This window comes from Athene noctua, chromosome 16 (genome assembly GCF_965140245.1).
Source record: "Athene noctua chromosome 16, bAthNoc1.hap1.1, whole genome shotgun sequence".
NCBI lineage: Eukaryota > Metazoa > Chordata > Aves > Strigiformes > Strigidae > Athene > Athene noctua.
This window is the reverse complement of record NC_134052.1, coordinates 14197319-14223290: the sequence shown is the minus strand read 5'-3', so window position 1 is coordinate 14223290 and position 25972 is coordinate 14197319. Positions and strand designations below refer to the sequence as shown.

General features: G+C 43.5%; 2 protein-coding genes across 3 annotated transcripts in view; both read right to left on the bottom strand.

The window, feature by feature from the left end:
• The window catches only part of COL9A3 (collagen type IX alpha 3 chain), a 40895-nt gene extending 29241 nt beyond the window's left edge, over nucleotides 1–11654 (bottom strand). The window contains exons 1-5 of the mRNA XM_074920366.1: nucleotides 11469–11654; nucleotides 10142–10210; nucleotides 5634–5669; nucleotides 4956–5027; nucleotides 4135–4188 (exon numbers count right to left, since the gene is read on the bottom strand). Of these exons, the coding sequence (XP_074776467.1) occupies nucleotides 4135–4188; nucleotides 4956–5027; nucleotides 5634–5669; nucleotides 10142–10210; nucleotides 11469–11534 (297 nt within the window). The 5' untranslated portion in view covers nucleotides 11535–11654. The remainder of the gene's footprint in view (nucleotides 1–4134; nucleotides 4189–4955; nucleotides 5028–5633; nucleotides 5670–10141; nucleotides 10211–11468) is intronic.
• A 1949-nt stretch (nucleotides 11655–13603) lies between these two features.
• Nucleotides 13604–25566, bottom strand: OGFR (opioid growth factor receptor). Of its 2 annotated transcripts, XM_074920390.1 has the most exons (10): nucleotides 25285–25566; nucleotides 23169–23222; nucleotides 20638–20682; nucleotides 19842–19904; nucleotides 19440–19524; nucleotides 18951–19029; nucleotides 18385–18451; nucleotides 17933–18081; nucleotides 16781–17204; nucleotides 13604–16717 (listed from the first exon to the last, which is right to left on the bottom strand). In XM_074920390.1, the coding sequence occupies exons 1-10, from the start codon at nucleotides 25501–25503 to the stop codon at nucleotides 15764–15766; spliced, it is 2139 nt and encodes a 712-aa protein (XP_074776491.1). In that variant the 5' UTR covers nucleotides 25504–25566; the 3' UTR covers nucleotides 13604–15763. The 2 variants fall into 2 exon arrangements, with proteins under 2 accessions (XP_074776491.1, XP_074776490.1); XM_074920389.1 differs by lacking the exon at nucleotides 23169–23222 and having other exon boundaries at nucleotides 13604–17204.
• Between the last annotated feature and the right edge of the window lie 406 nt (nucleotides 25567–25972).

Sequence of the window (25972 nt, the reverse complement as noted above, 5' to 3'; positions counted from 1 at the left end):
AGAAAAAAAAGGAAAGAAAAAAAGGAAAGAAAAAAAGGAAAGAAAAAAAAGGAAAGGAAAAAAAGGAAAGAAAAAAAAGGAAAGAAAAAAAGGAAAGAAAAAAAGGAAAGAAAAAAAGGAAAGAAAAAAAGGAAAGAAAAAAAAGGAAAGAAAAAAAGGAAAGAAAAAAGGAAAGAAAAAAAAGGAAAGAAAAAAAGGAAAGAAAAAAAGGAAAGAAAAAAGGAAAGAAAAAAGGAAAGAAAAAAAGGAAAGAAAAAAAAAGGAAAGAAAAAAAGGAAAGGAAAAAAGGAAAGAAAAAAAAGGAAAGAAAAAAAAGGAAAGAAAAAAAAGGAAAGAAAAAAAAGGAAAGAAAAAAAAGGAAAGAAAAAAAAAGGAAAGAAAAAAGGAAAGAAAAAAAAGGAAAGAAAAAAAGGAAAGAAAAAAAGGAAAGAAAAAAAGGAAAGAAAAAAAGGAAAGAAAAAAAAAGGAAAGAAAAAAAGGAAAGAAAAAAGGAAAGAAAAAAAAGGAAAGAAAAAAAGGAAAGAAAAAAAAAGGAAAGAAAAAAAAGGAAAGAAAAAAAAAGGAAAGAAAAAAAAAGGAAAGAAAAAAAAGGAAAGAAAAAAAAAGTAAAGAAAAAAAAAGTAAAGAAAAAAAAGGAAAGAAAAAAAGGAAAAAAAAAAAGAAGCGGTGGAGATGCAGAAATGCTTGTGGTATTTGGGGTGAATGATAAATAAAATAATAGTGTGCTCAACAGCCCTGATGCAGCTGTCACAGCGAGTTTCTCTAAGCTGTGCTGACGCTCGGGAGCCGCAGAAGAGCCGCGTTGCTCTTCAGGCGCGCCTGCTGACAGCTCTTTGCTTGCATTTGCATTGTTCTCGGCTGATGTTGTGCTCTGCTAAAGGCAGAATTTAAAATAGTAAGCGAGAAGGTGACAGACTTAAACACAGAACAAACCATGTTGTTATTTACGGACTGTGTTAAACTAGTGCCAGCAAAATCCTCATCCCCCTGCGCAGGGGACAAAAACTAGTTAGAGCACAAGGTTTCCTCAGTCTCTCCCCAGCCACATTGCACAAATCTGTTTTCCAAACCTTTTCAAAACACTGCACAAAAACATCTCGAGAATGGTGCCCTGAGCTGGAATTAAATGGTATCTACCCCTAAGACCAGGACAGGGCAGACGGGCAGACCTGGAAAATATGCCAACACAGTACTACTTATTGTAATCCCAGGGATGATGCCAGCCCTTTCCTAATGTTCTGCATACCAAATGAGATTAGAAATATTTTTCCCTTGTTAAATTTAAGGGAAAGATATAGAGGACCTGAGGCCTCATTAAGAGCCATCTTGTGAGGAAAGGGCTGTAATCCAATAAAAAAAAAAAAAAAAAATAAAAATCAACTCTTGCTGCAAATGTCAGCTCATTCATTTCTCTTGCTTTCCTTCCAGTCACTTTTATCTTTAGGCTGAAGCCCTTACAACTACTGTTAGTTGTAAGGGACAAGCTGGGATCTCCTCCTGCAAAGAAAACACCGAATTCCTCACACCTACTGATTTACACCCTAATCCTGCCCACACTGAAAGTGGCTCCACAGCCCCTTTCTGCTTTGGCCAACATGCCAAAAGGTTGGCAGAGTAGCTAAAGCACCAAGTGTTGGCACTTTGCTCTCCCTAATTTTGTTATCTTTGAGGGTGTAGGGTGCAGCATGCAGCAGTGAACATTCCCCTTATGGTAAAAGATCATCGAGTCGCTGAGCAAACTGATGTGACTCCATTAAGTTTAAAGGAAAGACTCTAATTTACACCTCGATTTTAATTACATTGTCTGACTCAACTCATTCTCCTGGTAACAGTGTTCTTTCTCTTTTGATTAGAAAACAATCTCACCATAAGTTTTCACTTTGAAGTAATATACAATGTGGAGCTTAGTAAATACTTGATTAATATGACATTTATAATTATACATTATATATATAACAATTATAAGTGTTTTCCTCAATGCTTGTAGTGTAAAGCCCCAAACTTCAAAATGGCCTTTGAAAACTTTCCAGTGAAGGATACTAGTACCTAGCACTGAGGTCAGGACCCACCTCATTTCTGGCTAAAAAGAAAAGATTTTTTTTAAATTGGAAAAATGATTAGGCTTGATCTAATCAGTCTGTAAGCAGAACAATGAGAAAAGCTAATGGATGCTGATAGCAACAGGAGATATTTAAGAGAAAAACCATTCTTTGTATGCAACATTCTCAGTACTCTGTTCTCTGGTCAGACATGAATCACTGTTGGACTGATGAAACGTGGCATATAGAGGAAAATAAATATTTAGCAATAATATATCACTAAAAACTGTCTTCCGTGAGCCCACTTCCATGTGCTAAACACCTTCACTCTCAGAGACTCCAGTCCAGAAAAATATGCTTATTTAGAAGAAGTCATAGTGTTAAGCATGAATTCACAACAATAAGCAGACACCACCTCATTTCAGTGATTCCTGGGAGACAGAAATATGTTCTAAAAGGTGGGGAGAAGAAAGCAAGTCAGAATAACAGTGCTGTCCTTTTAGAGTGTTAAAGCTTTTAGAGGTTTTTCCTTTTTCCAGGCTTTTATTAGACCAATTAAAACAATTTTCCAGATGGACCACTGACCTTGAAAAGCTCCCAGAAATTACAACAGGTCCTGGGTTTGCCCCATGCTGGCAGATTGAGTTACAAGACATGGGAAAGCACATCAAATCAGAGCATGTAGTTACGGCAACTGTGTTTGTGTGCTTCTACTAAAGAGCTGAAGAGGAAGTTCTTGTGCCCAGAAATTATCTGCTCAATTACCCTGCAAACCAGGAGCTTGTGTGCTAAAGTGGGCATGGGCAAATACTCCCACTGAACATAAAACAGAGGCACAAAACTGCTCAGTCTTGTGCGTGTGGTCCTGAGCTTTTCTATTTTTAAAAATCAGGGATCAGTTCCCCGAAGGTGCTGGACTCTTGCCACAGGCTTTCTCAGGGTGGTGAGGATTTTGCAGCCCTGGATCTCTGGAGAGAAAGACGGGCACGAGGAAAAGCCAAGGAGATGATTTTTAGCGCAGTGCCAATGGACGGAGGCTTGGAGCTGTGACCAAACTTCTTGGGTCCTGCCACTCAACTTTCCCAGTGGCCAAGCAAATTTCGTCTTGCACATGGGAAAGGAAGAATTGAATATCAAAGATACATGGCTCTACCACTCATCCCTTTAACTGAGATGACTCTCAGAGTTTTGAGCTTTGGGTAACTCTTAGGGCAACAAATGGATTATTGAGCTATGCTGAACATGTTAGAGAAGTCCACCTTTTTTAACCTCTGCTCACTGTGATGTGTGTTCAGCCCATCACTGCAGACCCCGAGTTCAAGAGACCAGTAAACCAGCTGTGGATACAAGCCTTGTCTTCCCACGCTGGGAGACAGGAAAACATCCATGCTGGTTAAAAATCTGTGGTGAACGCCTCACTAATGTCTGGTTCTTAATGTCACAAGGAGGCCTAAGTGTCTTTCTGGCCCCATTGTAGATGATCTGAAGGACATCTGTAACATCTCAGGCAGTCATTTCTCTATCCCTGTGGTGCCCCTTAGCAGAGCTGTAATATGCAGGAAGCAAGAAAAAAACCTCTTATTTCTCGCTACACTGGCTGGGGAAGTCTATGCCAAAGCAACTAATAATGTTAACCATATGGACACCCTCAGAATTAACAAAAGGCAAAAGTTTAAACAGTTAATACAGAGTAGCAGCAATTATAAACATAACAGAGCTGTGTATTCAGACTGCAAATAAAAAGCCAAAACAGCTTCACTTTGTTAAATTTCATAATTAAGTCTATCAACTGCTTCAAGGAACTTTTTAGATACTCAAAATATCACCAGAGCTGTTCTGCACTGGTACTCCCACCACTGAGGCTATCCAAGCCCACTCAAAGCCATGTGACAGAAAGATGAATCTCGTGCCCTGCCTAATAAAAAGCCATCTGGGCTTCATTTCAAGGGTCCAAGTATTCTGCAAGGGTTTATGGATAAATAAGCCATCGTAACCAACGCTTGAATGTCACCCCTTTACAAAGGAATGAGAAATCATCAATACAATCAGTGACAATGTTAATTTAAAGGGACCTAGGATCTAATGTGGTACTCACACGGTCTCCCGGAGGCCCATTTGGGCCAGGGGGGCCATCAGTTCCTGTCAAACCCTGTGAGACAAAAAAAAAAAAAAAAAAATAGCGTGAAAATAGAGAAGCATTGTAATAAGGGCTGTAAGAAGTCCCTGTCAGTGTCACCAACACCAAACATCTGGATGCCAAGCTCTCAGGAAAGCTTAACCATTCTATTTCTCTCTGTAATTAATCACAAAGGACCAGAAGCAACTTATCAATCCCGTTCCTGCACACTGTAAGTGTGTACGAGCACCACCAAGCACCTCGTTACTGGGGTTTATGGAGTTGCAGCTTTTCCGAATGCCTCCTCTTGCCCGATGCAGAATGAAACGTGCTGCTACAACCTTACCCACACTCAGCTCCCACAGCAGTAAGCTGGCAGCTGGGAAAGCCTGACTGTGTGCAGGCACCTCTCTAGAACTGTAGGGCAAATCCCAGGCCAGTGAGCAGCAAGCCTCAGCTAATAAGCGTGACTGGATTTCTGAACTGAGGCTCAGTGGGTTTGCTCCAGAAACGTCCACTGATGCCTGTATTTCTGCAGACTTGCCCAGTGCACCTCTGAAGAACTGCAATGTTTCATTGTAGAGTGCTGTCCTATCAGTTATGCATCTCAAAACTGTTCTCAGACTCCTTAATTCAACAAAGAGATGCTTTCAACTCTCAAAATTTCTCCTGATAAGCAGATCCAGGACCCACTTTGCTTCTCCAGTAGACACAGAGAAAGTTGGTGAGATGCTTCAGGAAAGCACCCATGCCTCTGTGAACTATTTAAAAGATGTGAGAGAAGATGACAAAATACTCACATCCACTCCAGGAAGGCCAGGCAATCCAGCTTCACCAGCTGCTCCAGGCTTCCCTGGTGCACCTTTTGGCCCCTAAATCCAATAAACAGGCAATTATTTTTAACATAGCAATAAGAGGAATATGATTTGTGTTGATAAGGGCTAGGAGATGGAAGTTCATTTGCTGATGTCTTAATTTTTACTCCATGCAACATGGAAGAATTCCTGCAGAGAGATGAAACTTGCCATGAACCCATATACAAATCCTAAATTAATTTCAGTGCTTTGGCTCAGTTCTACATACTCATAAGCTGCTTCCAGTAGAGGGTTAGAAAGGGATGGGATAAGCAGCCCAAAGCAAAGAGCTGTGCTACCTGGTACAAATTTGAGCATCCCTGGGCAGACTGAGGAGCTGAAGCAGACTCAGGCCAATACCAAAAATAACCACGGACACGTGGCTTGGTGCCAGTTTTGTTACACTGGTGATGAGCGAGCTTTATTTCATGCATATCCTCCACTAACAGTGAAGCAGGAGAATGTGTTTGTCCCCAGGACCAGGGCTGAGCACCTCCACTCCTGTGTAACCCCCATGGAAATTCTGCTGCAGATCAAGAGGAAAGCGAGCCAGTAAGTCTTAGTTCTTACACTGTGTCCCTCTCAAAAGGATGAGCAAGTCAATGTCAACCAGAAAATACTTACTGGTGGGCCTGGCAAACCAGGAGGGCCCGGCTCTCCCTAAATTAAAAAAAGACATCAGTGTTAGTGTTGAACCTCCTTCTGTCAACTTTTTACAACAACGGTGTTCCCAACTTGTCAAGTCTCCCTTCAAGCCCATTCCGAGATTTACCACGTTTGGTCTTACGAAACTAATGCTCTAGATCCTGCTGCCCCCTAAAGCAGGATGAACTCGGTCAGCCTTTTCCACACCAACACGAGCAGATTTGGGGAAACCCACATCTTCAGCCTCCCAGGGTCAACCAGTGCTTCTGAATGGTGCCCAGCACCTCCGATTTTTCCCAGATATACTTAGAAATTATTTGCACGTAGGCTCGTGGGGCAGAGAGGAAGCTGGATGGATCTCAAGGCTTTTAAACATCTTCTTGATGAAACAAAGGGATATGGTTATAAGCTCCAGGTATCCAGGACACTATGAAACTGTGGTACTGCCAGGAGTTGGGGGCTATCATAAAGCGAAGAAAGAAAAAACTGTCTACAATGATTTTCTTCATATGACTAAATTTTGACAAGAAAAGCAAATGAACAAAGCCCCCAACTGGTTTCCACCTAATCCAATTGCACAATCTCGATTAAACCCAATTTTAAGAAAATATTTCAAAAGCATTCACTTTTTTCTGTCCTAATGAAAAGCAACTTTTAAGAGCATCATTAAAGGTGTTTCAGAGAAAATATTTAAAAAACCCTTTGAATCACTCCTAGCTCAGCCAGCTGTAACATCATTCATGAGCTTGCGTGGACCCCAGACAAGAAGATATTTGTGTTTTGTTGTCAGCCCCCAAAAGAGGCAATAATTTGTGAATAGCAGGTGCTTCACTGGAGCTTGCTTTCCCATCTCATCCAGCAGAAAACCACTTTGTGTCCCTATTCCAGGTGTCTAGATGGTACCCTCCCCTCCTGGCTTTTGGGTAAGAACACTAAATATTGTGAGAGGCTCGGGTATTGTGGGTGAGCAGAAGGGAAGGGGCATGTTGATATCCTGGAAGAAAAACTATATGGCAAAAGGGTGGTTACTGACAGAGCAAGGCTAGAAATAACACCAGCCCCACTGTGGGCCTGATAATTAGAGGAGTCAGAAGGCAGTAAGCAACGGCGTGGAATTTATAGCATGTTTCTATATTTACCACGTCGGCAACTGTGAAGTCTGTGGGCAAATCTCTCAAGACTGGCTGCCTTGATTCGTGCAGGCAAGGATGTATGTACTGCGCTGGGGACAGATCAACGCACAGACCAGAGGGGCACTGAACAGAAGGATCTTTATGCTCTGGCTTGCTGAAGCACCTCCTTTGCCCGCAGATTTTCCATAAATAGCTATCATTATCATAGGTGGGGAAGGTCCCCTGCCAAGGAAATGAAAGGAGCAGTTCTTTCGCAATGAATGGTTTGAAAAGGCAGCTAGAAATGGCAGTAGAGGTGGTTTGCTCCCTCCTCCATCACTCGAGGTTGCCAAATTCTTGCATTTTTTTCTTGCCTGTGCGATGGCAAATCCATACAGCGAGGTCACAGCATCAGCAAAGGCTGTTTGCGACCATCTTAAACCTTGACCCTGCCATCGTGGACCCCTGCAGGACTCTGCAGGAGAACCAGAAGTTCAGTCAGCTGAAGCAAAAGCCTAATCAGTGTTTATACCCCTAATGCCAGATCACTGGGAATTAGAGGTGAAGGCTGTCAGCAAAAGGAAATGCTCTCCTGGTGTTACACGAGAGGGAAGCAAGTTCACTCTTTTTTAGCAAGCCAATCCAGGGGATGGAAACTGGAGAAAAAAAAAAAAAAGCGCTCGATTTTTGAAAAGTGACAATTGCTTATTAGCAATTTGGGGAATTACATCCCCAGAAATAATTCACAGGAACTTGTCGCCAATTCTTTCGATCATAACATGCTGTTTCTATTCTTGGGAGGGAGAGATTTTGCTTGTTACTGAGTGTGAAACGTGAAGCATGTTAAAGGCTATAATTATAAAATATTTCAGAGGGACCTAATGTTGCAGCTCCCGCTGAAAGGCAGGACTGAAAGCAGCAGCTTCTAGAAATTGCGCTTATGGGGTTCCTCCAAGGTTTGTTCGGAGATATCCTGAATAACTCAGCTCTATGTTATGCCTCGCTCACTGCTCACGGCCAGCACTAAGGGACTGATGAACACCTTGGCAGCACTCAACCAGGTCAAAAACCATTCAGCGACTCTTCCCACGCAGCCTTCACCCAAAGCCATCCGTGAAGACGACCCTGCTGGAGTGGCTTACAGAGTTCAGGACGCTTGCATAGATACAGTGCAGAAAAGTTCTGATTTAAAAAAAAAAGTCTCATCACTCAAGAAAAAAAATAAAACAATGGTTTCTTTCTTTGTAGTGGTAGAATTGACACTACACTTGGGCTCCACATGATCCTCTCCATGCAGCACTATGAAAATGCAGAGTAGTGCTGGATTTTGTGTGTCATAATTTTTTTGAGGGTACTGCCAGAAAACCAGTAGCCTTTAAACGGGGAGGCTGCATGACCGTGATCAACACCAGCCACAGTCCTGCATCTCTTTTTTTATGCAGTTCCTTAAAAGACTCATGTCCTGCTGAATAGCAGAAACCATCTCAGAGCCTGTCCCTGAGCAGCTGGACCATCTCACACGAACAGGGCACCTGACAACCTACATCCACAGGAGGGGTGTAGATCAACCCTGTTCAAATGAGAGACTATTCCTGCATAGCCAAAACTCCAGACTCAAGCTGGGACTGCAAGACTTAGCACCTTAAATACTTTACTCAGCTGTTTGATTTATTAAGGTCAAGTTCTTCATGTGATTTAGATGTTGCTATTTGGTCCTGTCCCACAAGGAGCTTCCAAAACTTTTAGAGCACAGGTTCATGTGATCAGCATCTCCTCGGGCTCCTGTTTCCAAAAGCAATCAGAAATGATGCTGGTGCTGTTCCAGAATTAAGGTATAAAATATCCTGTAGAAGGCAAGAACTGAGCAACACAATTCCAGCGATTTGTTTCTTTCCAATTGCCTATATGCAGAAGTTGATTACAACTTGAAGTCTGAAGGGCTTCATCTCTCCCATATTCTTCTTTTTCACTCCGTACAGAAATGCAGCCACCCTTTCCTGAAGCCACACTGATGTCCCACTGCAGTGACTCCACAGGCTCCCTGCTGCGAACGTGAATGTGTGTCCTGGGCCCTCTTCCAGGGTGTCCTCTTCAGCCTTTTATCATCTTGTGAAAAACAGCAGAGAGAAACCATCGAGGTACCAGCTCTGAACTTTTCGTGCTACAAAACCAGGGTGAGATTTTCAGTAAAACAGTCTCCGTTAGTCGAAAGGACACTTTAGAGGGACTAGCTGCAAATCAATGAGGTTCTCTCTTCAGACCAGCCTTGCTCACAGAGCCACTATGAAAGCTCACCACTGCAGACAAAAAAGCTCCTTGTTCACCATAAACCAGGGAACTCATATATTTTTTTTTTTACTTTCTTATCCAAAAGAAAATGACCTGCATGGAATGAATAGATTTTTTTCAAGGTTGCTTAAAGACCCAATTCCAATAAACTTACTTCAGAGAAGCTTTAAAAAAACCCTATCCTATTCCATAGGCAGCTTGGAGAGACAAGCACTACTCAGAGTATTGAAGCAGGAGTCTGGCCTTCTGCATTTGGTGTGGTCTTGTTGAAGGTCCATCTGATGCTCTTTTTATCCACTGCCAACTGCAGGATACAATTCAGTCCTTATCCAACAGATGTACAGAAGTAAAAATTTTTCACTTCTATGGAACCACCAATTAAAAGTAACAGGACAAGTTTTTCTCCTCCAGTAAGTCCTGTGGTACACAGTCTGCTACCTCTGCAGGAGGTGTACGTATAAGGAACTGCCTGATGAAATAAAGTGTGCCCATTTCATTTTGTGCCACCGAATGCAACTCGTGTCTGGAAACACACAAGCCAGATTCTGACCTCGTATGTGCCAATGTAAATTAGGGATAGCCATACAAACAATGCTGAAATAAAACCAATATAAGTAAAAGCAGTGTCCAGTCCTGCCTGTTTGAGTTTCTCGGGGCCTCTCTAGAAATGTGGATGCCCTAAAGTGTCACATAAGCCTCTCTCTGAACATGCAATGATCCCGAGGCACATCGTACCCATGCACTCAACTGTATTATGTTCCCCCTCCTCCCTAGACACCAAAAAGAGAAATACTTTGCTTTGTGAGCAGGGTCACAAATTCCTGGCTCTGTCCCCAGCTCTCTCCTGAGACAGGGGATTGACCCTGCAAAGAACCTGAGGCCACTCAGCACCTCCACTCACTGTTCTGACTCTTGCAGAAGAAGGTCTCTTGTGAGTAGGCTGGTTCTCTAGGTCCACCCACCTCTGAAGGATGACCCAAAGGCTGGGGGTCTGGAGAACAAGAGCAGCTTCTCTGCTCCGTTGGCTCTGCCTCTGCTCCACCCCTCTCCCTCAGCCGAGCCTGCCCTCTGCCAAACGGCACTCACGTCTATGCCGTCCTTGCCAGACGGTCCAGGGGGTCCTCGTGGTCCAGGAGGGCCTTGTGGTCCTACTCTCTGAAAGGATTGGGGAAAGAGAGAAAGAGTTTATTTTTGCATTAGAAGAAACCTATGGGGTAAATCAGAAAGCAATGGCAAAGTCCTACAGCTTAACCTTCAGTCTGCGCTAACCCTCCATCCCTCAGGGCCCCCCACCATCCTGGGTGGACTCAGAGGAGCTCAGGACCACTGCAAGGCTCTTTGGAAAACCTTTTTGACTGAGCACATCCTCAGGGCTCCCAGCTCGTGTAACTGGTGGCTCATGCTGGAAATCGGAGCTGGTCCCTGGAGAGCAAATGGGTTTGGCTGTATAGGAAACAGTTCTCACTGCCTACAGGCACGTTTCTTTTTAGGCAGAGGAGGAAATGTAAAGCCTACAGAAAATAGGTGCCAAGTGCTTGGTATTAAAAATTAATTTATAGTCCCAGTCTCATGGGGTGATGGAAGAACCAGGTGGACACCACTGAAGACAGAAGGAGAAAGGGAAATTCTCCTCTCTGAACAAGATGCCATTTGAAAATCTGGGATTTTGGAGGTTTGAGGTGGGGGGAAGGAAAAAAAGGTCCAATAAATGACTTCTGTATGGAGAGGGCTCCAGAGAGCAACTCGCTGTAGCTTCAGTGAACAAAGGTTTCATTGTAGAAGCAGCTCTGCCCGCAGCAGATGAGGGCAGCTCTGAATTCCCAAGCCAGACGGCAAAAATTCTTTACTAACACAATGAAAAAATCTCACTGAGGAGTTACTTCCCCAGGCAATAATATTAACACCATAGAGGGAAGTTCAATATAGCTTCACGTCTGAAGTGAACACGGATTAAATATGCTATTTTATAAATGTAAAATTGATTGAGGGAAGGAATAAGAAATTGTGATTCAGATGAAGACCCAGATCGGGAGATCGGTCTCGTTGGCAACCTATTACTTGTAAAAGAAAACCGTTCCTCTTACATCAACAGGTCTCCCCTTTCCCAAGGCTTTCTCTCTCGTAACTGCAGTCCTGAATGGGAAGATGATACTTTTACAGAAAGCATAAAGCAGCAGTTTCTACACGAGGAGACGATCTAAAAGTCTACCTATGCAGGTACAAAACCAGATGTGTTTGCTAGGTGCTCTCTGTATAACAGCACAAGTTACACACACATATTTTTAATAAACCTTTGACTCTAATAACCTGCCTGTTGCCACATCTCATCCTGCAGGTATCATATACACAGATAATCATCTTTTTCCCTTAGGGACTTTTTTCTCGAGCATAAGACATAAATGAGGCTTCTTACCTGAGCTGATGTTGTGGCTAATAGCTGACATAGGAAAAGAAGCCCAAGAGCAGAGAATCCAGCCATGGTGCCCAGGTTCTGCCTCTCTTCGTTCCTCCTGGGTGGCTAAACTGTTTCTCCTCCAGGGTCCAAGCAGATCCCTCCTCCTCCTCCTGGGTCTCAGCTTACAAAGGAGAGACTCCTTGCCTCCAGATAAACCTGCGGCTCCAGCCGGAGGGGCAGAGCTCAGGAGCACAGGCAAGAGGGGCTGAGCTGGGAGGAGAGAGGAGGTTTCGGAAGGAGGTGGGAGAAGGAGGGGGAGCAGCAGGCAGTCAGGAAGAGAGGCTCTCATTCATGCCCCGCTGGGCAGCCCCAGCCTTGAGCAAACAAGGAGGGAGCTGAAGGAAGGGCCGGACTTGCAGACACGTCGCAGGAGGAAAACTCAGCTGCTCCAGCTGGAGATACAAAGATGTTCCTTAGGTCTCACCCAGGCCACTTCTCAAAGCCCTCCACCACCTCAGGGCTGGAGGGGTAAAAAGCAACAGTGTGAGAGTTACTCAGGGCCTGAGACTACCTAACTTCACTAGAGAAATTCATATACCTGCAACCAGTGCAAGATACACTAGAGAAACACTTAATGCTTTCCAAGATGGTTTATCATCTCTGGAGATGTATTCACATCTAGTATTTTTTTATTTTTTTTTTTCAGGGACATCTAAAGAATGCCAACTCATTTCTTGAGAAAGTAGTGAATCCTGCCTAGAAAACAGATGATTGCAGACAGATACAAGGAAGAAGAAAAAAAAAAAAAAGGAGAAACATTCTCAGAGCCACAACTAAAAAAAAGGAAGAACTGCCTTTGAAATATTTGCAAGGAACGGAAGGATGACAGTTCCCAGCTATGTGATCCCAAAAGGCAATACATTCATGAAGATGCATCTTCTGCAAACAATTTCATGCTTCCTTTTATTGATTAAAGACAATTTCATTCAAAGCAGGGCTTGGAAGTGGAGAGGAACAGTGGCAAGATTCATCGGGACTGAAATGTCACAGCTCATTTGGTCAGCAAGAGGAGAGCAGAAGTGGAAAAGCAAAGCTTAAAAAAAAAAAAAAAAAGAAATACCAGGTTTGTTTGGCATCCTTACACCAGGAGGTTTATATGAGCACACAGTGTGTGCCTGTCCAGCTCCCCAGCAGCCAATATTCCACCAACCCTGACGGATGGATAAAGGGCTCAAAGATTTACTAAGTTCCTACAAGATCTCACAGAACAAGCAGCTGGAGACAAAGTGAGTGTGTCTGTACATCTTCAGATTGCTTTAAAGTAAATAATGCTTTACCAGACACCACAAACCCCGCAGAGGGAGAGCAGCACAGCTGCACGAACTGCTTCGCACAGAGCTTGTACCTCCTTCTTCACTCCGAGGCCAACCGATGGCAAGAAAAAAGGTGAAGCAGGTCCAAATTCCTTGGCCACACATCGCTCACAGCAAGCCAGGGCTTGGAGGGCTGCTGCAAGCAGAGCCTGCTTATGATCAGCAAGGGAAGAGCTCCGGGAGCATTCACCTTCAAGCCCACCCCACAGAACAAGAGGACGAGTCCTCCTCTCCTTCCATGTCCTCAGGCAGATGGAAGCACAGCTGAAAGGACACAGCGACTTACAGAAGTCATTACCCCAAAACCACCCCTGTGCTCATGTCCTGAAGCAATAGCGCAATAAGGCCCCCATATGCAGGCTGGTCAGCTGCCCTCTTGCCCGCTAGCCCTGAGAATTACTCAAAAGCAAAGTCCTTGTTTGCTCTGCAAAGCATCACAACATACTTCTGGGAGGATGGCAGCACAGAGTCAAGACGGGGAATACCGAAACATTTCAAAGTGTATCATTAAACAAGAAGTATGTGGAGGGGGGGTGGGTATTTTCACCAGAAACATTCACTGGCCACGTTTTATAGCAGGGGAGGAAGACTGAGCATCGCCTCCCCCCAAAACAAGCAGCAGCTTTGGCCCCTCCAGAGCTCTGCTTGGGAACGCTGGACACCCCGTGTACCACTCACTGGAGGTGCCCGAGCAACAGCAGATGGCTATGGGGTGTGGTGGTGGTGGTGTCCTGCCCTCAAAGATGAAAAAAAAACACATAAGTGGAAATGGTATGCATTAAAGTCATGCTTTAATAGGTGACATCAACATAACAGATTCTGTGATACAGCTCAGTGCTGGAAAACATCCTGTGAACTCACTGCAGACCCCTACAGCCAAAACTCTAAACCTGATCATGACGGGGAAGGGCTTGGTCTGAGCACTCCAGACTGGGGCTCACAGTGAAATCCCAGGAAACACAATAATGAACCCCACATCACCATAACGATATATGATCTATGCCCCAACTGAGCACATATTCACAATGAAAACTTCATTAAATAAAAAAAATACTATACATCTGTACAAAAGCCACAATTAACAATTTCTTATGAATCTTTTATGAAAGAATTTTCACTCAACATCTTCAAGTATTTATATCTGTAAGTGTATTCTTATTGGCTGTTTAACTCCATTTGTTCATAAGAAGAGAAAGAAGTGTTTTTAGAATCATTAAAGCCTTTTTCCAGCACGTGTGACCATGAACATTAGATGTTAAGCTTGCAGGCTTTTACTCCCACACACAGGTATGTGGCCTGCTGGATCAGGACCTACAGTCTGGAAAGGCGAGTCACCAAGCAAATTCCTAGAAAGATGAAGCTTCTTAAGAGCTGTAGCAGAGAGGAAAAAATTAACATTGCACAGGCTACTGCATCTGCTCTCTGGCAAGGCGGGCAAGCCTCGAGCCATCTCCTACACAAAACAAATAGCACCTAAAAACCCCCAAACTAAAACAAACAATCTGAGCAAACAGCAAGTCCAGACCTTACGGCTGTTGGAAAGTTTCCTCTGCTTCATGAAATAGATCCTCTGTTGTAAATCTCTAGGAGTGAAAGTGCTAAATTGTTTAATGCTCCTTCAGACTTGGCTGAATAGTGTGTAAGTCAAGCAGAATAGCGAACAGGGAGGTCAGCAACATTAGAGCAGGCAAATAGCTGGCAAGGTCTGAAAGTAAATTCTTGAGAGCTGTAAAGAAATGAACCAGACAAGCGTACCCCTTCCAATTAAACCTTCAATTAACTGCCCCACAAAGCCCCGTGGTTTCCAGACATGCTGCACTCGACCGTGCCCTCACTGTCTGACACACTGATCGTTCACGGTAAAACAATCCTGCCCTAACTAGGAAGTGGGTTAGATCCGACTTCATGCAACAGGCCTGCAGAAAAGAGTCCTACAGGCCACTGCAAATTAACGGCAGAGTCTGAAAAAAAAAAAATAAAAAAAACCCGCAGTGACAAATATTTGTCCTATTTTGGCAACTGAGGCAGGCAGGCCTCTGAATCAGTAGTGGATATAAATATCTGTGGGAGACTATCAAGGGTCTGAAAGTGGTGGAAAAACCCAGGGAAGAAGAGCTCTAGAGCACTTTATGCAAAGTCTGAAGGTTTTTTCCTCTTAGAAACCAGTAGACAATTCACCTTCTTATCAACTCTAACAAGCACTACAAAGCAACTTCTTCGGGGCAGGGGGGGTGGATAAAGGGAACAAATTACTCGGCACTTTGCACCCCGGAGAATGGTGTCTGTACACAAAGGTTAATACTGGTCAGAGCTAGGTTTTGACTATGCATTTTATCCCAGCCTAAAAAGTCAAACCTATTTTCTTTGTAGGAGGAGAGCTTTTACATGATGTGAAATTCACAGACTCATCTCTTTCAGGAAAACAGCACCTTTGCCAGGAATAAATCTCCTGGGAAGGTACAGCCTTCCAAAATAAAAAGTTACATGGTAATAGAAAGGCCTGGCAAATTAGGTCATGCTGTCTTATATTAAAAATCATGTATTTAACAAATACTTGACTAGTTCATTCAAGGAAACAAATCACTTTTCCTCTTCTCTTTAAGAAGGGACATACCAGAATCAAAGCAAAGTGCAAAAATCCCTGTTGCTCCAAGATAGTCCTGATCACCACATAAAAACCAGGAAGAGGACACAGCCTGTCCATGAAGACAAAGACGACTAAAATATGAGTTTTCCTCTTTAGGGTAACCAAGGACTGGATTTCACTGAACTTACTACAGATGATTAAAAAAAAATGTGAAAGTCAGACAGGGGCTTTCCTGGATCAGCCCAAAGGAAGTTTACTCTTCCATGTATTTCTGCTATCCAAATCACTAAAGCTGGCTCCTAGCACTCAGGGCAGTGTCATCTCCACTTGCTCGAGTGTTTGCTGTGCTGGGCTCACTCTGCTGCTACCTGCTCTTCACCAGGTTCTGCTGCATGCTCAGAGCTCTCAGACTTCTGTGTTCCACCCTCAGCACTGTCTTCTTCAGGACAAGTGGATGCCATGTTCTGCTCAAGACTCTCTGCAACTTGTTTCTTGCCCGTGACTTCTGCTTGCCCTTTTTCACTTGCATTTTCTGCCTTTTTATGCTGTTCTACCCCATCTACCTCTGTTTTGCCTCCCAAGAGCGTGCTGTTGCAGTAGTGCTGTTCACTCTTTGCTGTGACTTGATCTCCACTTAACTCTAAGCCATCACCTACTGGAGAAGTCCAGCCAGTCTTGGGGAGCCTGGAACCAACTGGGGGTCTCACAGCCCCACCATTTGTATCACCATCACCCTTCTCACTTGTCACTTCCACAGTTGCATTTTCCTCACTGACATTTTCTTTTTCAGCCTCAGTGTTTGCAACAGATGGATTTAACTTGGCACTAGAGGCAGCAGGCCCCATGTTCAGGTTTATGGCTAAGTTGATCCTTTTTAATGGTTTTTTATCAACTTTCCTCCGTTTTACAGCTGCATCAGCTGTCTCCGGCACTGTTGAGTCTTTGGTGCTTGCACTGTCTTCTTTCAGTGTTTCCTGGTCCTCTTCTGCTTGCGAGAGTGGAGCTGAGGAGGGGATTTCTGCATCAATTGCACATTCTCCCAGATTACGGGAAATGTTTTCAATATCAGTAGGGCTTTTCAACGGTCCACTCTTTTTAGTGTCTGTCATATTTGCATCCAGTTTTCTCTTCTTGCTCTCCTTTGTGCAATCATTCTCTGCTGTACCCTGCACTTCTTCAGCCTCGCTGTTTAAATCCTTCTCCTCCTGCTGGGAAAATGAAGCCTCTTTCTCCTCTTCACCATCTCCTCTCTTCAAAACACATTCACTGATCTTCTCTTTTAGGTCTTCATCGACACGTTCGCTGATCTTCTCTTTTAGATCTTCATCGACACGTTCGCTGATCTTCTCTTTTAGATCTTCATTGTCCACTTTAGGCTGAAAGTCTGCAGCATCTCCAGCTTTCTGTTCTTCCTCTAGAGACTGGTTCTGATCCTCTTCCACAGAATCACCACAGTTTTTACCCAGAGTTTCCTGTTTATCTTCAGCCTTTTGGTGCAGCTGTGACTTGGCAGAGCGGGGCCTGTACTTCAAGAGTTTATCATGTGGCCCCCACACGAAGCTGCCTCGAGGTTTGAAGTGTTGCCAAGCGTAGTGGACTAGTTCTCTTCTCTTCCGTTTGCTTCTGATGGTGAACAGGAAGTAATCCAAGGCACTTCTCCTGACGTTTGGTAATGTCTCCTTAACAAGAGTTTCTGTTAGGAAAAACTTTACCAAGTGCACTTGATAGTCTTCATAACCCATCTCCCCCAGGCACTTCAGGATGCGAGTAATCCGCAAATTGTTGTGGCTGAACCTGAACGAAACACATAGGCAAAATTGTTAAGTTTTTTGTTGTTTTGTTGGTTTGGTTTTTTTTCATACTTGACAGTCTTCAAGTTGCTTTTTCTTTTGTGAGTATGCCCAGCCCTTTCAGAGCCCTTGTTAGTATCATTAAGGGTACTAGAATATGAAGCATCATTACTATCTCTGGTAAGACCTGCAATAACATAAAAACATTACCATCAATTTGCAGAGAACTTTTCAACCAAGGATTCAAAGGATTTTACACGTTAAGACACTTTTATAAACAACTAGGGAAGCATACGGGAACACTGTTTTGTAGTTTAACAGAATACTACAAAGACAATTCGGCTACCTGTGAAAACGTTTCAGTGGTTCCTGCCTAAAACATGGTTTGAAACACAAGCTGGTAGAGCAAATATTAATACCTCCAAGTCTGTATTTCATACTTCAGGAAACCAACATGAAGAATGCCTGCTGTTAACAGTTGCATCAGATACAAAAGAAAACCAGTCTCAGCTGGTTTACTTCTTATACTTGTCACTTGAATTAAAATCACAGTGTGATGACCTACAATCAAGAGGCTGAGCCAAGTTAAAACTCCTTTAGCTAGCTAACTTGTTTTATGAACAAAAGCCGACGTTCCTCAAGGGCTGAGGATTTTCTTGACTTTGGCTTTTATTTTTTTCTTCTCAAAGAAGTGCCTGGCTCTAGTAAATGCCCAGCAGTATAGAGACTCACCGATTCAAGTTTTTAAATCGTTCAACCCAATTTTCTGCTCTCTTAAGTTCTCCAGTTGCCTCGTTGATCAGAATGATTCCATAAAATCTCAGCATCAGCTGATAAGCACGTATAAACCTCCGCATAACTTCCTTGGACTTCTTAAAGGCCTGAAAACAAGACAGACCAATGAGTACAAGGTGTGATTCCCTAATTACTTGCATCAGTTTAAGTGGCACCTGAATTTTAAACAACACTTGATTATATCACTAAACATTTCATTTGCTGATATACCTACTGGCAGACACAAGACAGACAAATGCTTAACAGTGCTGGAGAGCACTCCATTCACATTAGGGCCCCAAGGAAGCAATGTAAAAAAAAAACCCCTAGACTTCAAATATAAAGAGTTAGGGAACAATCCTAGCATCCTTCAGATCTCAAAAAAAACCACCCCAAAAAGCTTTAAATACCTGGATTTCTTGACATGTGAGTGGTTTGGCACGCCAGTTCATCCCATGTTCACGTAAAGGGAATAGCCTGCAGGGAAAGAAATTTTCAGCCTAAATAAGGAAAGATGACATCCCACCCAGGGTACCCATTTTGATAAAACTACAAAAAGACTCCAAAAATCATGATATCACAGGCATCTCTTGGAGACTTCACATCCTTATGGACACAGAAGTAGTTTACTGTATGACAAATAAGTCCCTCCCATAAAAGCATCATCTACACCAAAGATAACACTATACTTTGCTTTCATAATCTCTCTTGCTGCCCTAACACCTCGTTCTGCAGTATCCTGTAAGATCAAGCATGGCAGATAGATTGCCACAGCTGTGCTGGAAACCCCTGTCTTCATGATTTCCACTGCATTGTTTCCAGAAGAAAATAACTCAATAAAAATAAAGTAGACACAGATTTCACTCCAGCGTAATTCCAGGCCTTTTGGGAAGCTGATTTCAGGAACACAGACACAACTGACTATGAAAGAGAGGCACAACTAAAGCGAGGGACTATATTCATGCAAACAGTTTACCACTGTATGTAAGAATGGTTTTCTTCCAGAATTTCATAGTTGTCCCACCAAGATTCAAGCAGATTTTCAATGTGCAAACCTGAAAAGGAGAAAGTTAGACAAGAAGAAATGACACCAAATGAAAATTAAAAGTTAGCCAGTCACCCAAGGTGGCTCGTTACCCAGAGCCAGGTGTTCACATGAGGCATTAGCTTCTCTAACAAGACAATCATCCTGGTAAGCCAGAAAAAAAACTCCTTAACTTTTGACAGCCAAAGAGAAAAACGAGGAACATACAGCAGGAACAAGGACATTTTCAAAATGGAAATTCTTGTTTGGTGGTTTTTTTTTTTTTTGCTTTGGTTTGGGTTCTTTTGTTGTTTTGGTGGTATGCTTTGTTTCATTTGGTTTGGTTTTTAATAATTGTCCTACACAGATCAAGCTACTCCTTCACCAATTCAACCAGCTGCAGCAGAGTTGCATCAAACAGTCATTACACAAGCTACTTACCCTGAGGCAAAAAGCGAATCTCATTTTTATAAAAGCTTAAATTCCACATCTCTTCTTCCTCCTCATTTTCTGATTCTATCAAACCCTGGAGATGAGAACAAGAAATCAACAAGCAGCAATCTTTTAAAAGGCAATATTCACTTTAACACTTCTCCTTGCTATCTCTCATGTTTCCTAAACATTTCAAGCTAAATCCTTGAAATGTGTTTTGGGAAGTAACAGCTTGTTTCTGATGCACCCACACGCACATCATCCCTTCCTCCTCACAAATGAATCCTTTAAAGGTTCTGAGCCTGTCAATGTAAAGACAAAAGGGTGCTTTCACATCTAGAAAGTGTTCTTAAATTTAGCACACGATGAGGAAGAGCCACAAGAGTATGTGCATCATCATTTAGTCCATACCGGGTAACCATGTCTGTATCTCTGCAAGTCCTTTGCTGCATTCCAGTTGCGCCTGCCTGAGAACTAGAGAAAAGAGACAGATTAGAGATCCAGAACAAGGTTGTCTTCTGGAAAAAAAAAAAAATTTAAAAAAATATATATACTGACTGAATTTAGCATCTCTCACACATGTTCTCCTGCCTGTTGGTCTCCTGTGCCCTCCACTTTGCACTCCCAAAACCAGCCAGTTTGTTACTGCAGTTGTTTCTCTGCATTCCTGAAGACAACTTCGGACTAAGAGAGGTTCACAGCATCTCCTGTAACCAAACCATTTCTTTTTCTTTCTAGTCTTATTAATCAGGATCTTAATGTTTTATGCATATCTTTTATCCCAGTTGGGTTTTCCTGCAGAAATGGTCAGAACTAGCTGGAAATATTGAATAATAAAGTGCCATTTTCTTCTTTAACTCAAAGGCTTTAAAACAAGACAAACTAAGCCCTGTCTGTCCGAGTCACTAGGGCCACCAGGGTATCCTGGTCAGGACAGAGATCAGACCTTAAAATTGCAAAATTTAAGATGCAGAAATATCCCTTAAATTCAGTATTCTCGTTCGCTGTAGACATTATTGAAATAGTTTTCTTCACCTTCACTTTATACTCAAACGCAGCCTTGCTGACTTAGCATCATGCTGATCTAGAGAGTGGATAATAGAGCCAAATGGTCACATTAGGTATTTATTTTATTGGACTTCCATTCCAATCATCATCTTCATTATTACTTATCTCTCCTAGTAACCAAACTTTATGTCAAGCCTACCTGAAAACTCCTCTGAGACAGCGGTGACGAATTTGATCTTTGCTCCTACAAATAAAAGGCATTTAGCTGTAAAAATTCAGAAACCAAACTTCACTAATAAAGAAACACATATGAAATGAGAATACCCACAGCAGTGACTCACATGATCCCTATTAGTTGCCAAGTGACAGATTTACCTAGTTACAGCTGAATTCACTTGATCTTACTCATAATTCAAATTTCTAGAGAAAAACCTGTGGTACCATGTTCACCTGGCAATTAGATGTCAATTGTTCTGGCAATTAGATGTTCTCTTCATTACACAGGTGTAGTTAGATTTATTCCAAATGTAGCATTTGGACAGAAATCACAAAACCCAGCTTCACTTCCTCCTCTGAACTTCATGGAAATAAAAGTTGCAAGGATGATTTGATTTAAAATGCTTTTTAACTGAATTATATATATATATATATATATATTTTTTTTTTACAGTAGATTACCTCAGTAAGAGATTTTGTTACACTTCACCAGCAACACAGACAGGTTTAACCTTGCAGAGTGCTGAACCATCTTGTCCCAAACCATGAAAGCACTTAAAAGCATTCTGTCAAGGCAGAACCACCAAAATGAACAAGACTGCTCATGAATAAAAGGATCCGCCCAATGCGAAGCACAGTGCAGTCAAGTGTTCAATGCCAGCTCACAGCAGGAGCAGCATCTTTGTGAAACAGTGATAAGATGTGCAGACTGTTGCAAAACAAGCATTTTCAGAAACTTAGAAGCAGCAGCAAATGCTCTCCCAAGTTATTTTTTTAACTTCATTTGATACTTTCTAACTTCATTTACCCAGAGAAAAAAAAAAAACAAAACCACTTTCTAGTGAACATGGATCACTGGTTCATTGATTATAAAGGCAGGAACTGGATTAGAATTTTTTTAACACCTCATTGTAACGAAATCATCCATTCAGCAGCCCTGTTGATTGTTAATACTTAAATTTTATGAAGCATGCACAGCATTTGAGAGATCAAACCTTTATCCACAGAGAGAAGTCAACAATGCAGAAGCTTTTAAAATTACATTTTAAATGTACATTTGCACGCGACGATTCCCCCGTACTTTGGTGACAGGAATTAAATAAAGCTGAAGTTGTTTTTCAAATGTAATAAAGTGTGATGACCTAAAATAATGCCTGTCTACATTGCAGCACATTTCCATTTTATACATGACAACATAGACCAAAATAGGTGGCAGAACTTCCCACAGCCACATGGCCCATACGGGATTAGAAATCCAAGCGCTGGTGTCCATCCCTGGAATCTACCCAGACTGCAGAAATGCACACAACTATAAAAAGCTTTGCTGCACAGCTAACATTTGGAAAAAAAAGTTAGTGGCTGCAAACACAAGACTAAGAAATATGTTCAGCCAAAACAGACCAATATTATTCTTTTATTCAAGCTGTAAGCAGACTGGGATTTAGCACTTTGAAATTCACTGGGGATTTTGACTATAGCTTTTGAGCTCCAAGGATGTAATTCCGATACATGTGGAATTCATGAAAATTGTGATCTAAATTAGAGAAGAATCCATTTCCAGATACTCTTTACACTTAAGGTCCTAAAATAACATTCTTTAACACAGTCAGGTGGGACAGGCTAACAGTAGACTGGCACCAGTTTTGAAAAAGAACCAATTTGCCAAAGAGTAAGTGTAGATACAGAGACACGTGCAATGCCACAGCACAAGGTGCTGTAAGGCTCGTCTAGACAGAAGCTAGATCCAGGAGAAAGGCATTCTGGAGCACAGCATTAGACAGAACAAGATGGGGAAGCAAAGAGAGCAAAACCCAGCCCTTCCTCCAAGCAGGCGTCGTTCCTGGGTCTTTATAAACTTCTATTTGACACACAGAAACATACCCTTCCCTTCCTTTCCAGGGTAGAAAGACAAACTAAACTGCAAGATTGAAACTCGCACGCATAAATCAGATGCCCTTATTTCTCACAACTGACAGGCAATCTAAGTGGGTTTCTCCCTCCAAATCTGCAACACATCAGTCAGAACGTGCATCGCTGCGCAAAGAGCACGAGGAACGCAGGGAACAAATTTAGGAGAGGGTAACACAAACGATATTTGGCTGAAAACTGGAAACCAGCTGCAACTGAAAGGGATGAAAGAACGTGTGGATTGTGAAGAAGACACAGGAATGAGAAAGATGACAGAATCCTAGAAGAGCGATTGAAACTTTTTGTTGATAAAGTTAGGAGAAGGCAGAGCTGCAGGGCTTGTTATTAAGATACAGCTCTGAGCAGCACAACATGAATGCCATGCATTACAGCAGACTAAGAGGTCATCTTTTTAAAATGAGCACCAACCCCCAAAATTTTCAACACTCGCTCTTTGAAGCAAAAGAGCTGCAAAGACACACCTGCAGGAATTTCAAATGGCAAATATGGAGTATTTTCAGAGATGCAAGTGAAATGCAATGATAAAAGTAGAATTTTCAGTTGATTTTGAAAGTGCATAGTGAAAAATAATAAAAAACCTCTAACCTCAGTATTGAATAAAAACATTAGCAGCTTCAGCCATAAAGTATAACATCCAGACTGAGGGGAGAAAAATGGGAATTAGTGTAACATAAGCAGAAGTAGGAACTAGCTCTGGAAACTGAATCATGCCTTTGGCAGGTTGTAAAGGCATAAATGGATAGCAGAAGATTTGCTGTTTCTTTTTGTATTCATTATCACTGCCCTTAAAGATTTTTCATGCACTGTCAGACCGAGGTGACTACACATTCATCACTGAAACTCCTCTTTAAAGTTGCAGAACAATATTCTGGGGCAGTAAGTCTCAGGGACAACATCCTCCTTTGTAAGGCAAAGTTCAAAAAGTCCACTCCCTGGAGTGAAAAAATGGTCCTTGTTTTTACAGTTGTCACAATTCAGAAGTTGCTCTTGGGAGGAAAAAAAAACCTCTCAGTGTATCTGAAGAACAAATGCATTCAAAAGGAATAATCTGAATGTTCTTGAGGCATTAAAACTGGTGAACAAAACCAGAACTCCAGCCATGTACAAAAGAAAATTGACAGTGTGTCCTGAACTGATGCAAAACATTTCCGAGGAAATCCCTGCCTCTTCCTTTAAGAATTGCAGCTATCCTGCCTAAAATACCTGTGACCTTTCACAGACCTACCTGCACAGCTCAGGCCTCCTACATTCCCTGCACCAAGATGCAGACACATGCATGGGTGTGTCCATCCGCTGTATTGCAACTCTGATTTTGTTTGCAAAGTAAATTTTTGCAGGAAGTCATGAGTATTTGGAGTATTATGTTGCACAGAATATTTTTTTTTAAATGAAGATTATTTTAGTATCTTAATGCTTCTAAAAAAGTAAAGTTTAGTATTAACTTCCTTTAAAAGTGCATTAATTAGAAATCTTTATCTGCCTGTTGACATTCGAAGAATAGTAGATTCTTAGTAGAATCTGGGTGAGCTGCTGAAATGAAACTCAAGAGAAGATTAGTTTCCCTTTCCCCGAAAGAGGAGGAGTTAATAGTTAACTGACCCAGGAAATACTGAAAGCAAGAGACAGTTCTGCATTTGCCAAAGCAATGCAGTAGAAGAAATTACTGACCCTCAACATCAAACTCAAAACCATTAATGCTAAAGATAAGAACCTCCAATAAGACTAACAAGCTCCTTTTATTTCAAATGAGCAGCAATTTTAAGGCACTAGACACAAGCGTTCACCTTTTGCAGCACTAGCTCACTCATCATAACTACACACACACCTGCAGTTTTTAAAAATTAGTGTGTATTTGTTTGTTTTCAGAGTTGCTCTAAATATGCTCCCTAGAGAAAAAACCCACATGTTTAAAAGAAAGATAAAGTTACAGCTCATTTTTAAAAGTGAGCAGATGTTACGTGACAGCTTTTTATCGATGGCCTGAAAGAGCATATGGAGGGCCACCATCCAAAGATGAAGATACCAACAAAAAACTTAAAAGCCAGGAGTTGCTGAAGAACATCAATGTCATAACATCCAATCCAGCGGCCATCAGGACAGGCAGGTGCTGTACAGAAAGCAGAATTTGTATTTATGGGCTGAAGTACCCAGATCGCAGGGAACGGTGAGGGGAAAAAAAAATAATTTAAAACTCAGCTCACGGCAGCCTAATGGAACCTAAGGGGTCACAGTCAGACCTCTGCCTTCGCCACCCCCAGAGCTCATCTCCGAACGGGCCTCGGCCTGACTCCTCTCTTTTAAGGTTTGCTTCATCAAGGTGAGAACAGAATCACACACCAGCGATCGCTGCCAGGACAAAACCCCTCGGGCCTCCTGTAAGTATTTTAAGCTGCCCCAGTTCCGACACAGGATAGCGGCGAGCGCCCAAACCCGCTGACAGCGCACAAAGCGGGTGGCCCGGGGAGACCCACGCGTGCACGTCAGTGGCACACACGAAAGTACCCGAGACAAGGCCAAGGGCCACGGCGAGCCCGGCTGCACCCACCGGGCCGGGAGCGGAGGCGGCGGGGAGCGGCACCGGGCGCGGGTCGGGGGGCTCGGGGAGGGCAGGGCAAGGGGAAGGGGCGTCCTCCCCACCCCGTCCCGCCTCGGAGGGTCTGCTGGGCGCCCCGCGGGACCCCCGCATCCCCCCGGCACCCACCTGGGCCTGCCGACAGACCCGCATCCAGCTCGGCGTCGGCTGCTCCCCCGCATCCTCCGGCTCCTCCTCGGCTGCCGCCTCCGCTCCCTCCGGCTCGCCTTCGTCGCCGCCATCCTCCTCCTCGTCGTCCTCCTCCTCCCAGGTGGAGTCGTACCCCCAGAAACACGCCTCGTCCTCCGCCTCGTCTTCCTCCACCCTGAAGCTGAGCCAGGCCGCCATGGGAGCGGCGGGGAGGGGAAAGGGAAACCGAAAGGGGCGGCGGGGCCGCCCGCCCGCCCAGCACAAAGCCCGAGCACGTGGGGGGGGAACGGGGAGACGAAGGGGGAGGAAGCGCGGGAACGCCCCGCCCTCTTCCTACGGCGCCGCACCCCATTGGCCGCCGGCCGGCTCGCCGCGCGGTCCCTGCGCCCGCCCGCTCGCGTCGCTCAGCCCCCTCGCTCCCGCAGGCGGGCGCTGAGGCGGTTCCCGCCGCTGGCTCCGCCGTTCCTCCGGGGACCCTGCCCTCGGCCGGCCCGCCTGAGCAGAAAAAGAGGAGGGAACGGAATTCTGCTCTTTTCCACCCACCCCGGCGCTGGGCAGCAGCAAGGGGTCCCTCAGAAGGCTGTATACCACCCCCACCCCCCCCCAGCCACACAAACTGACTGGCGTTGGGAACCAGATCCCGGAGTAACGGGAGCTTTTCTCTTTC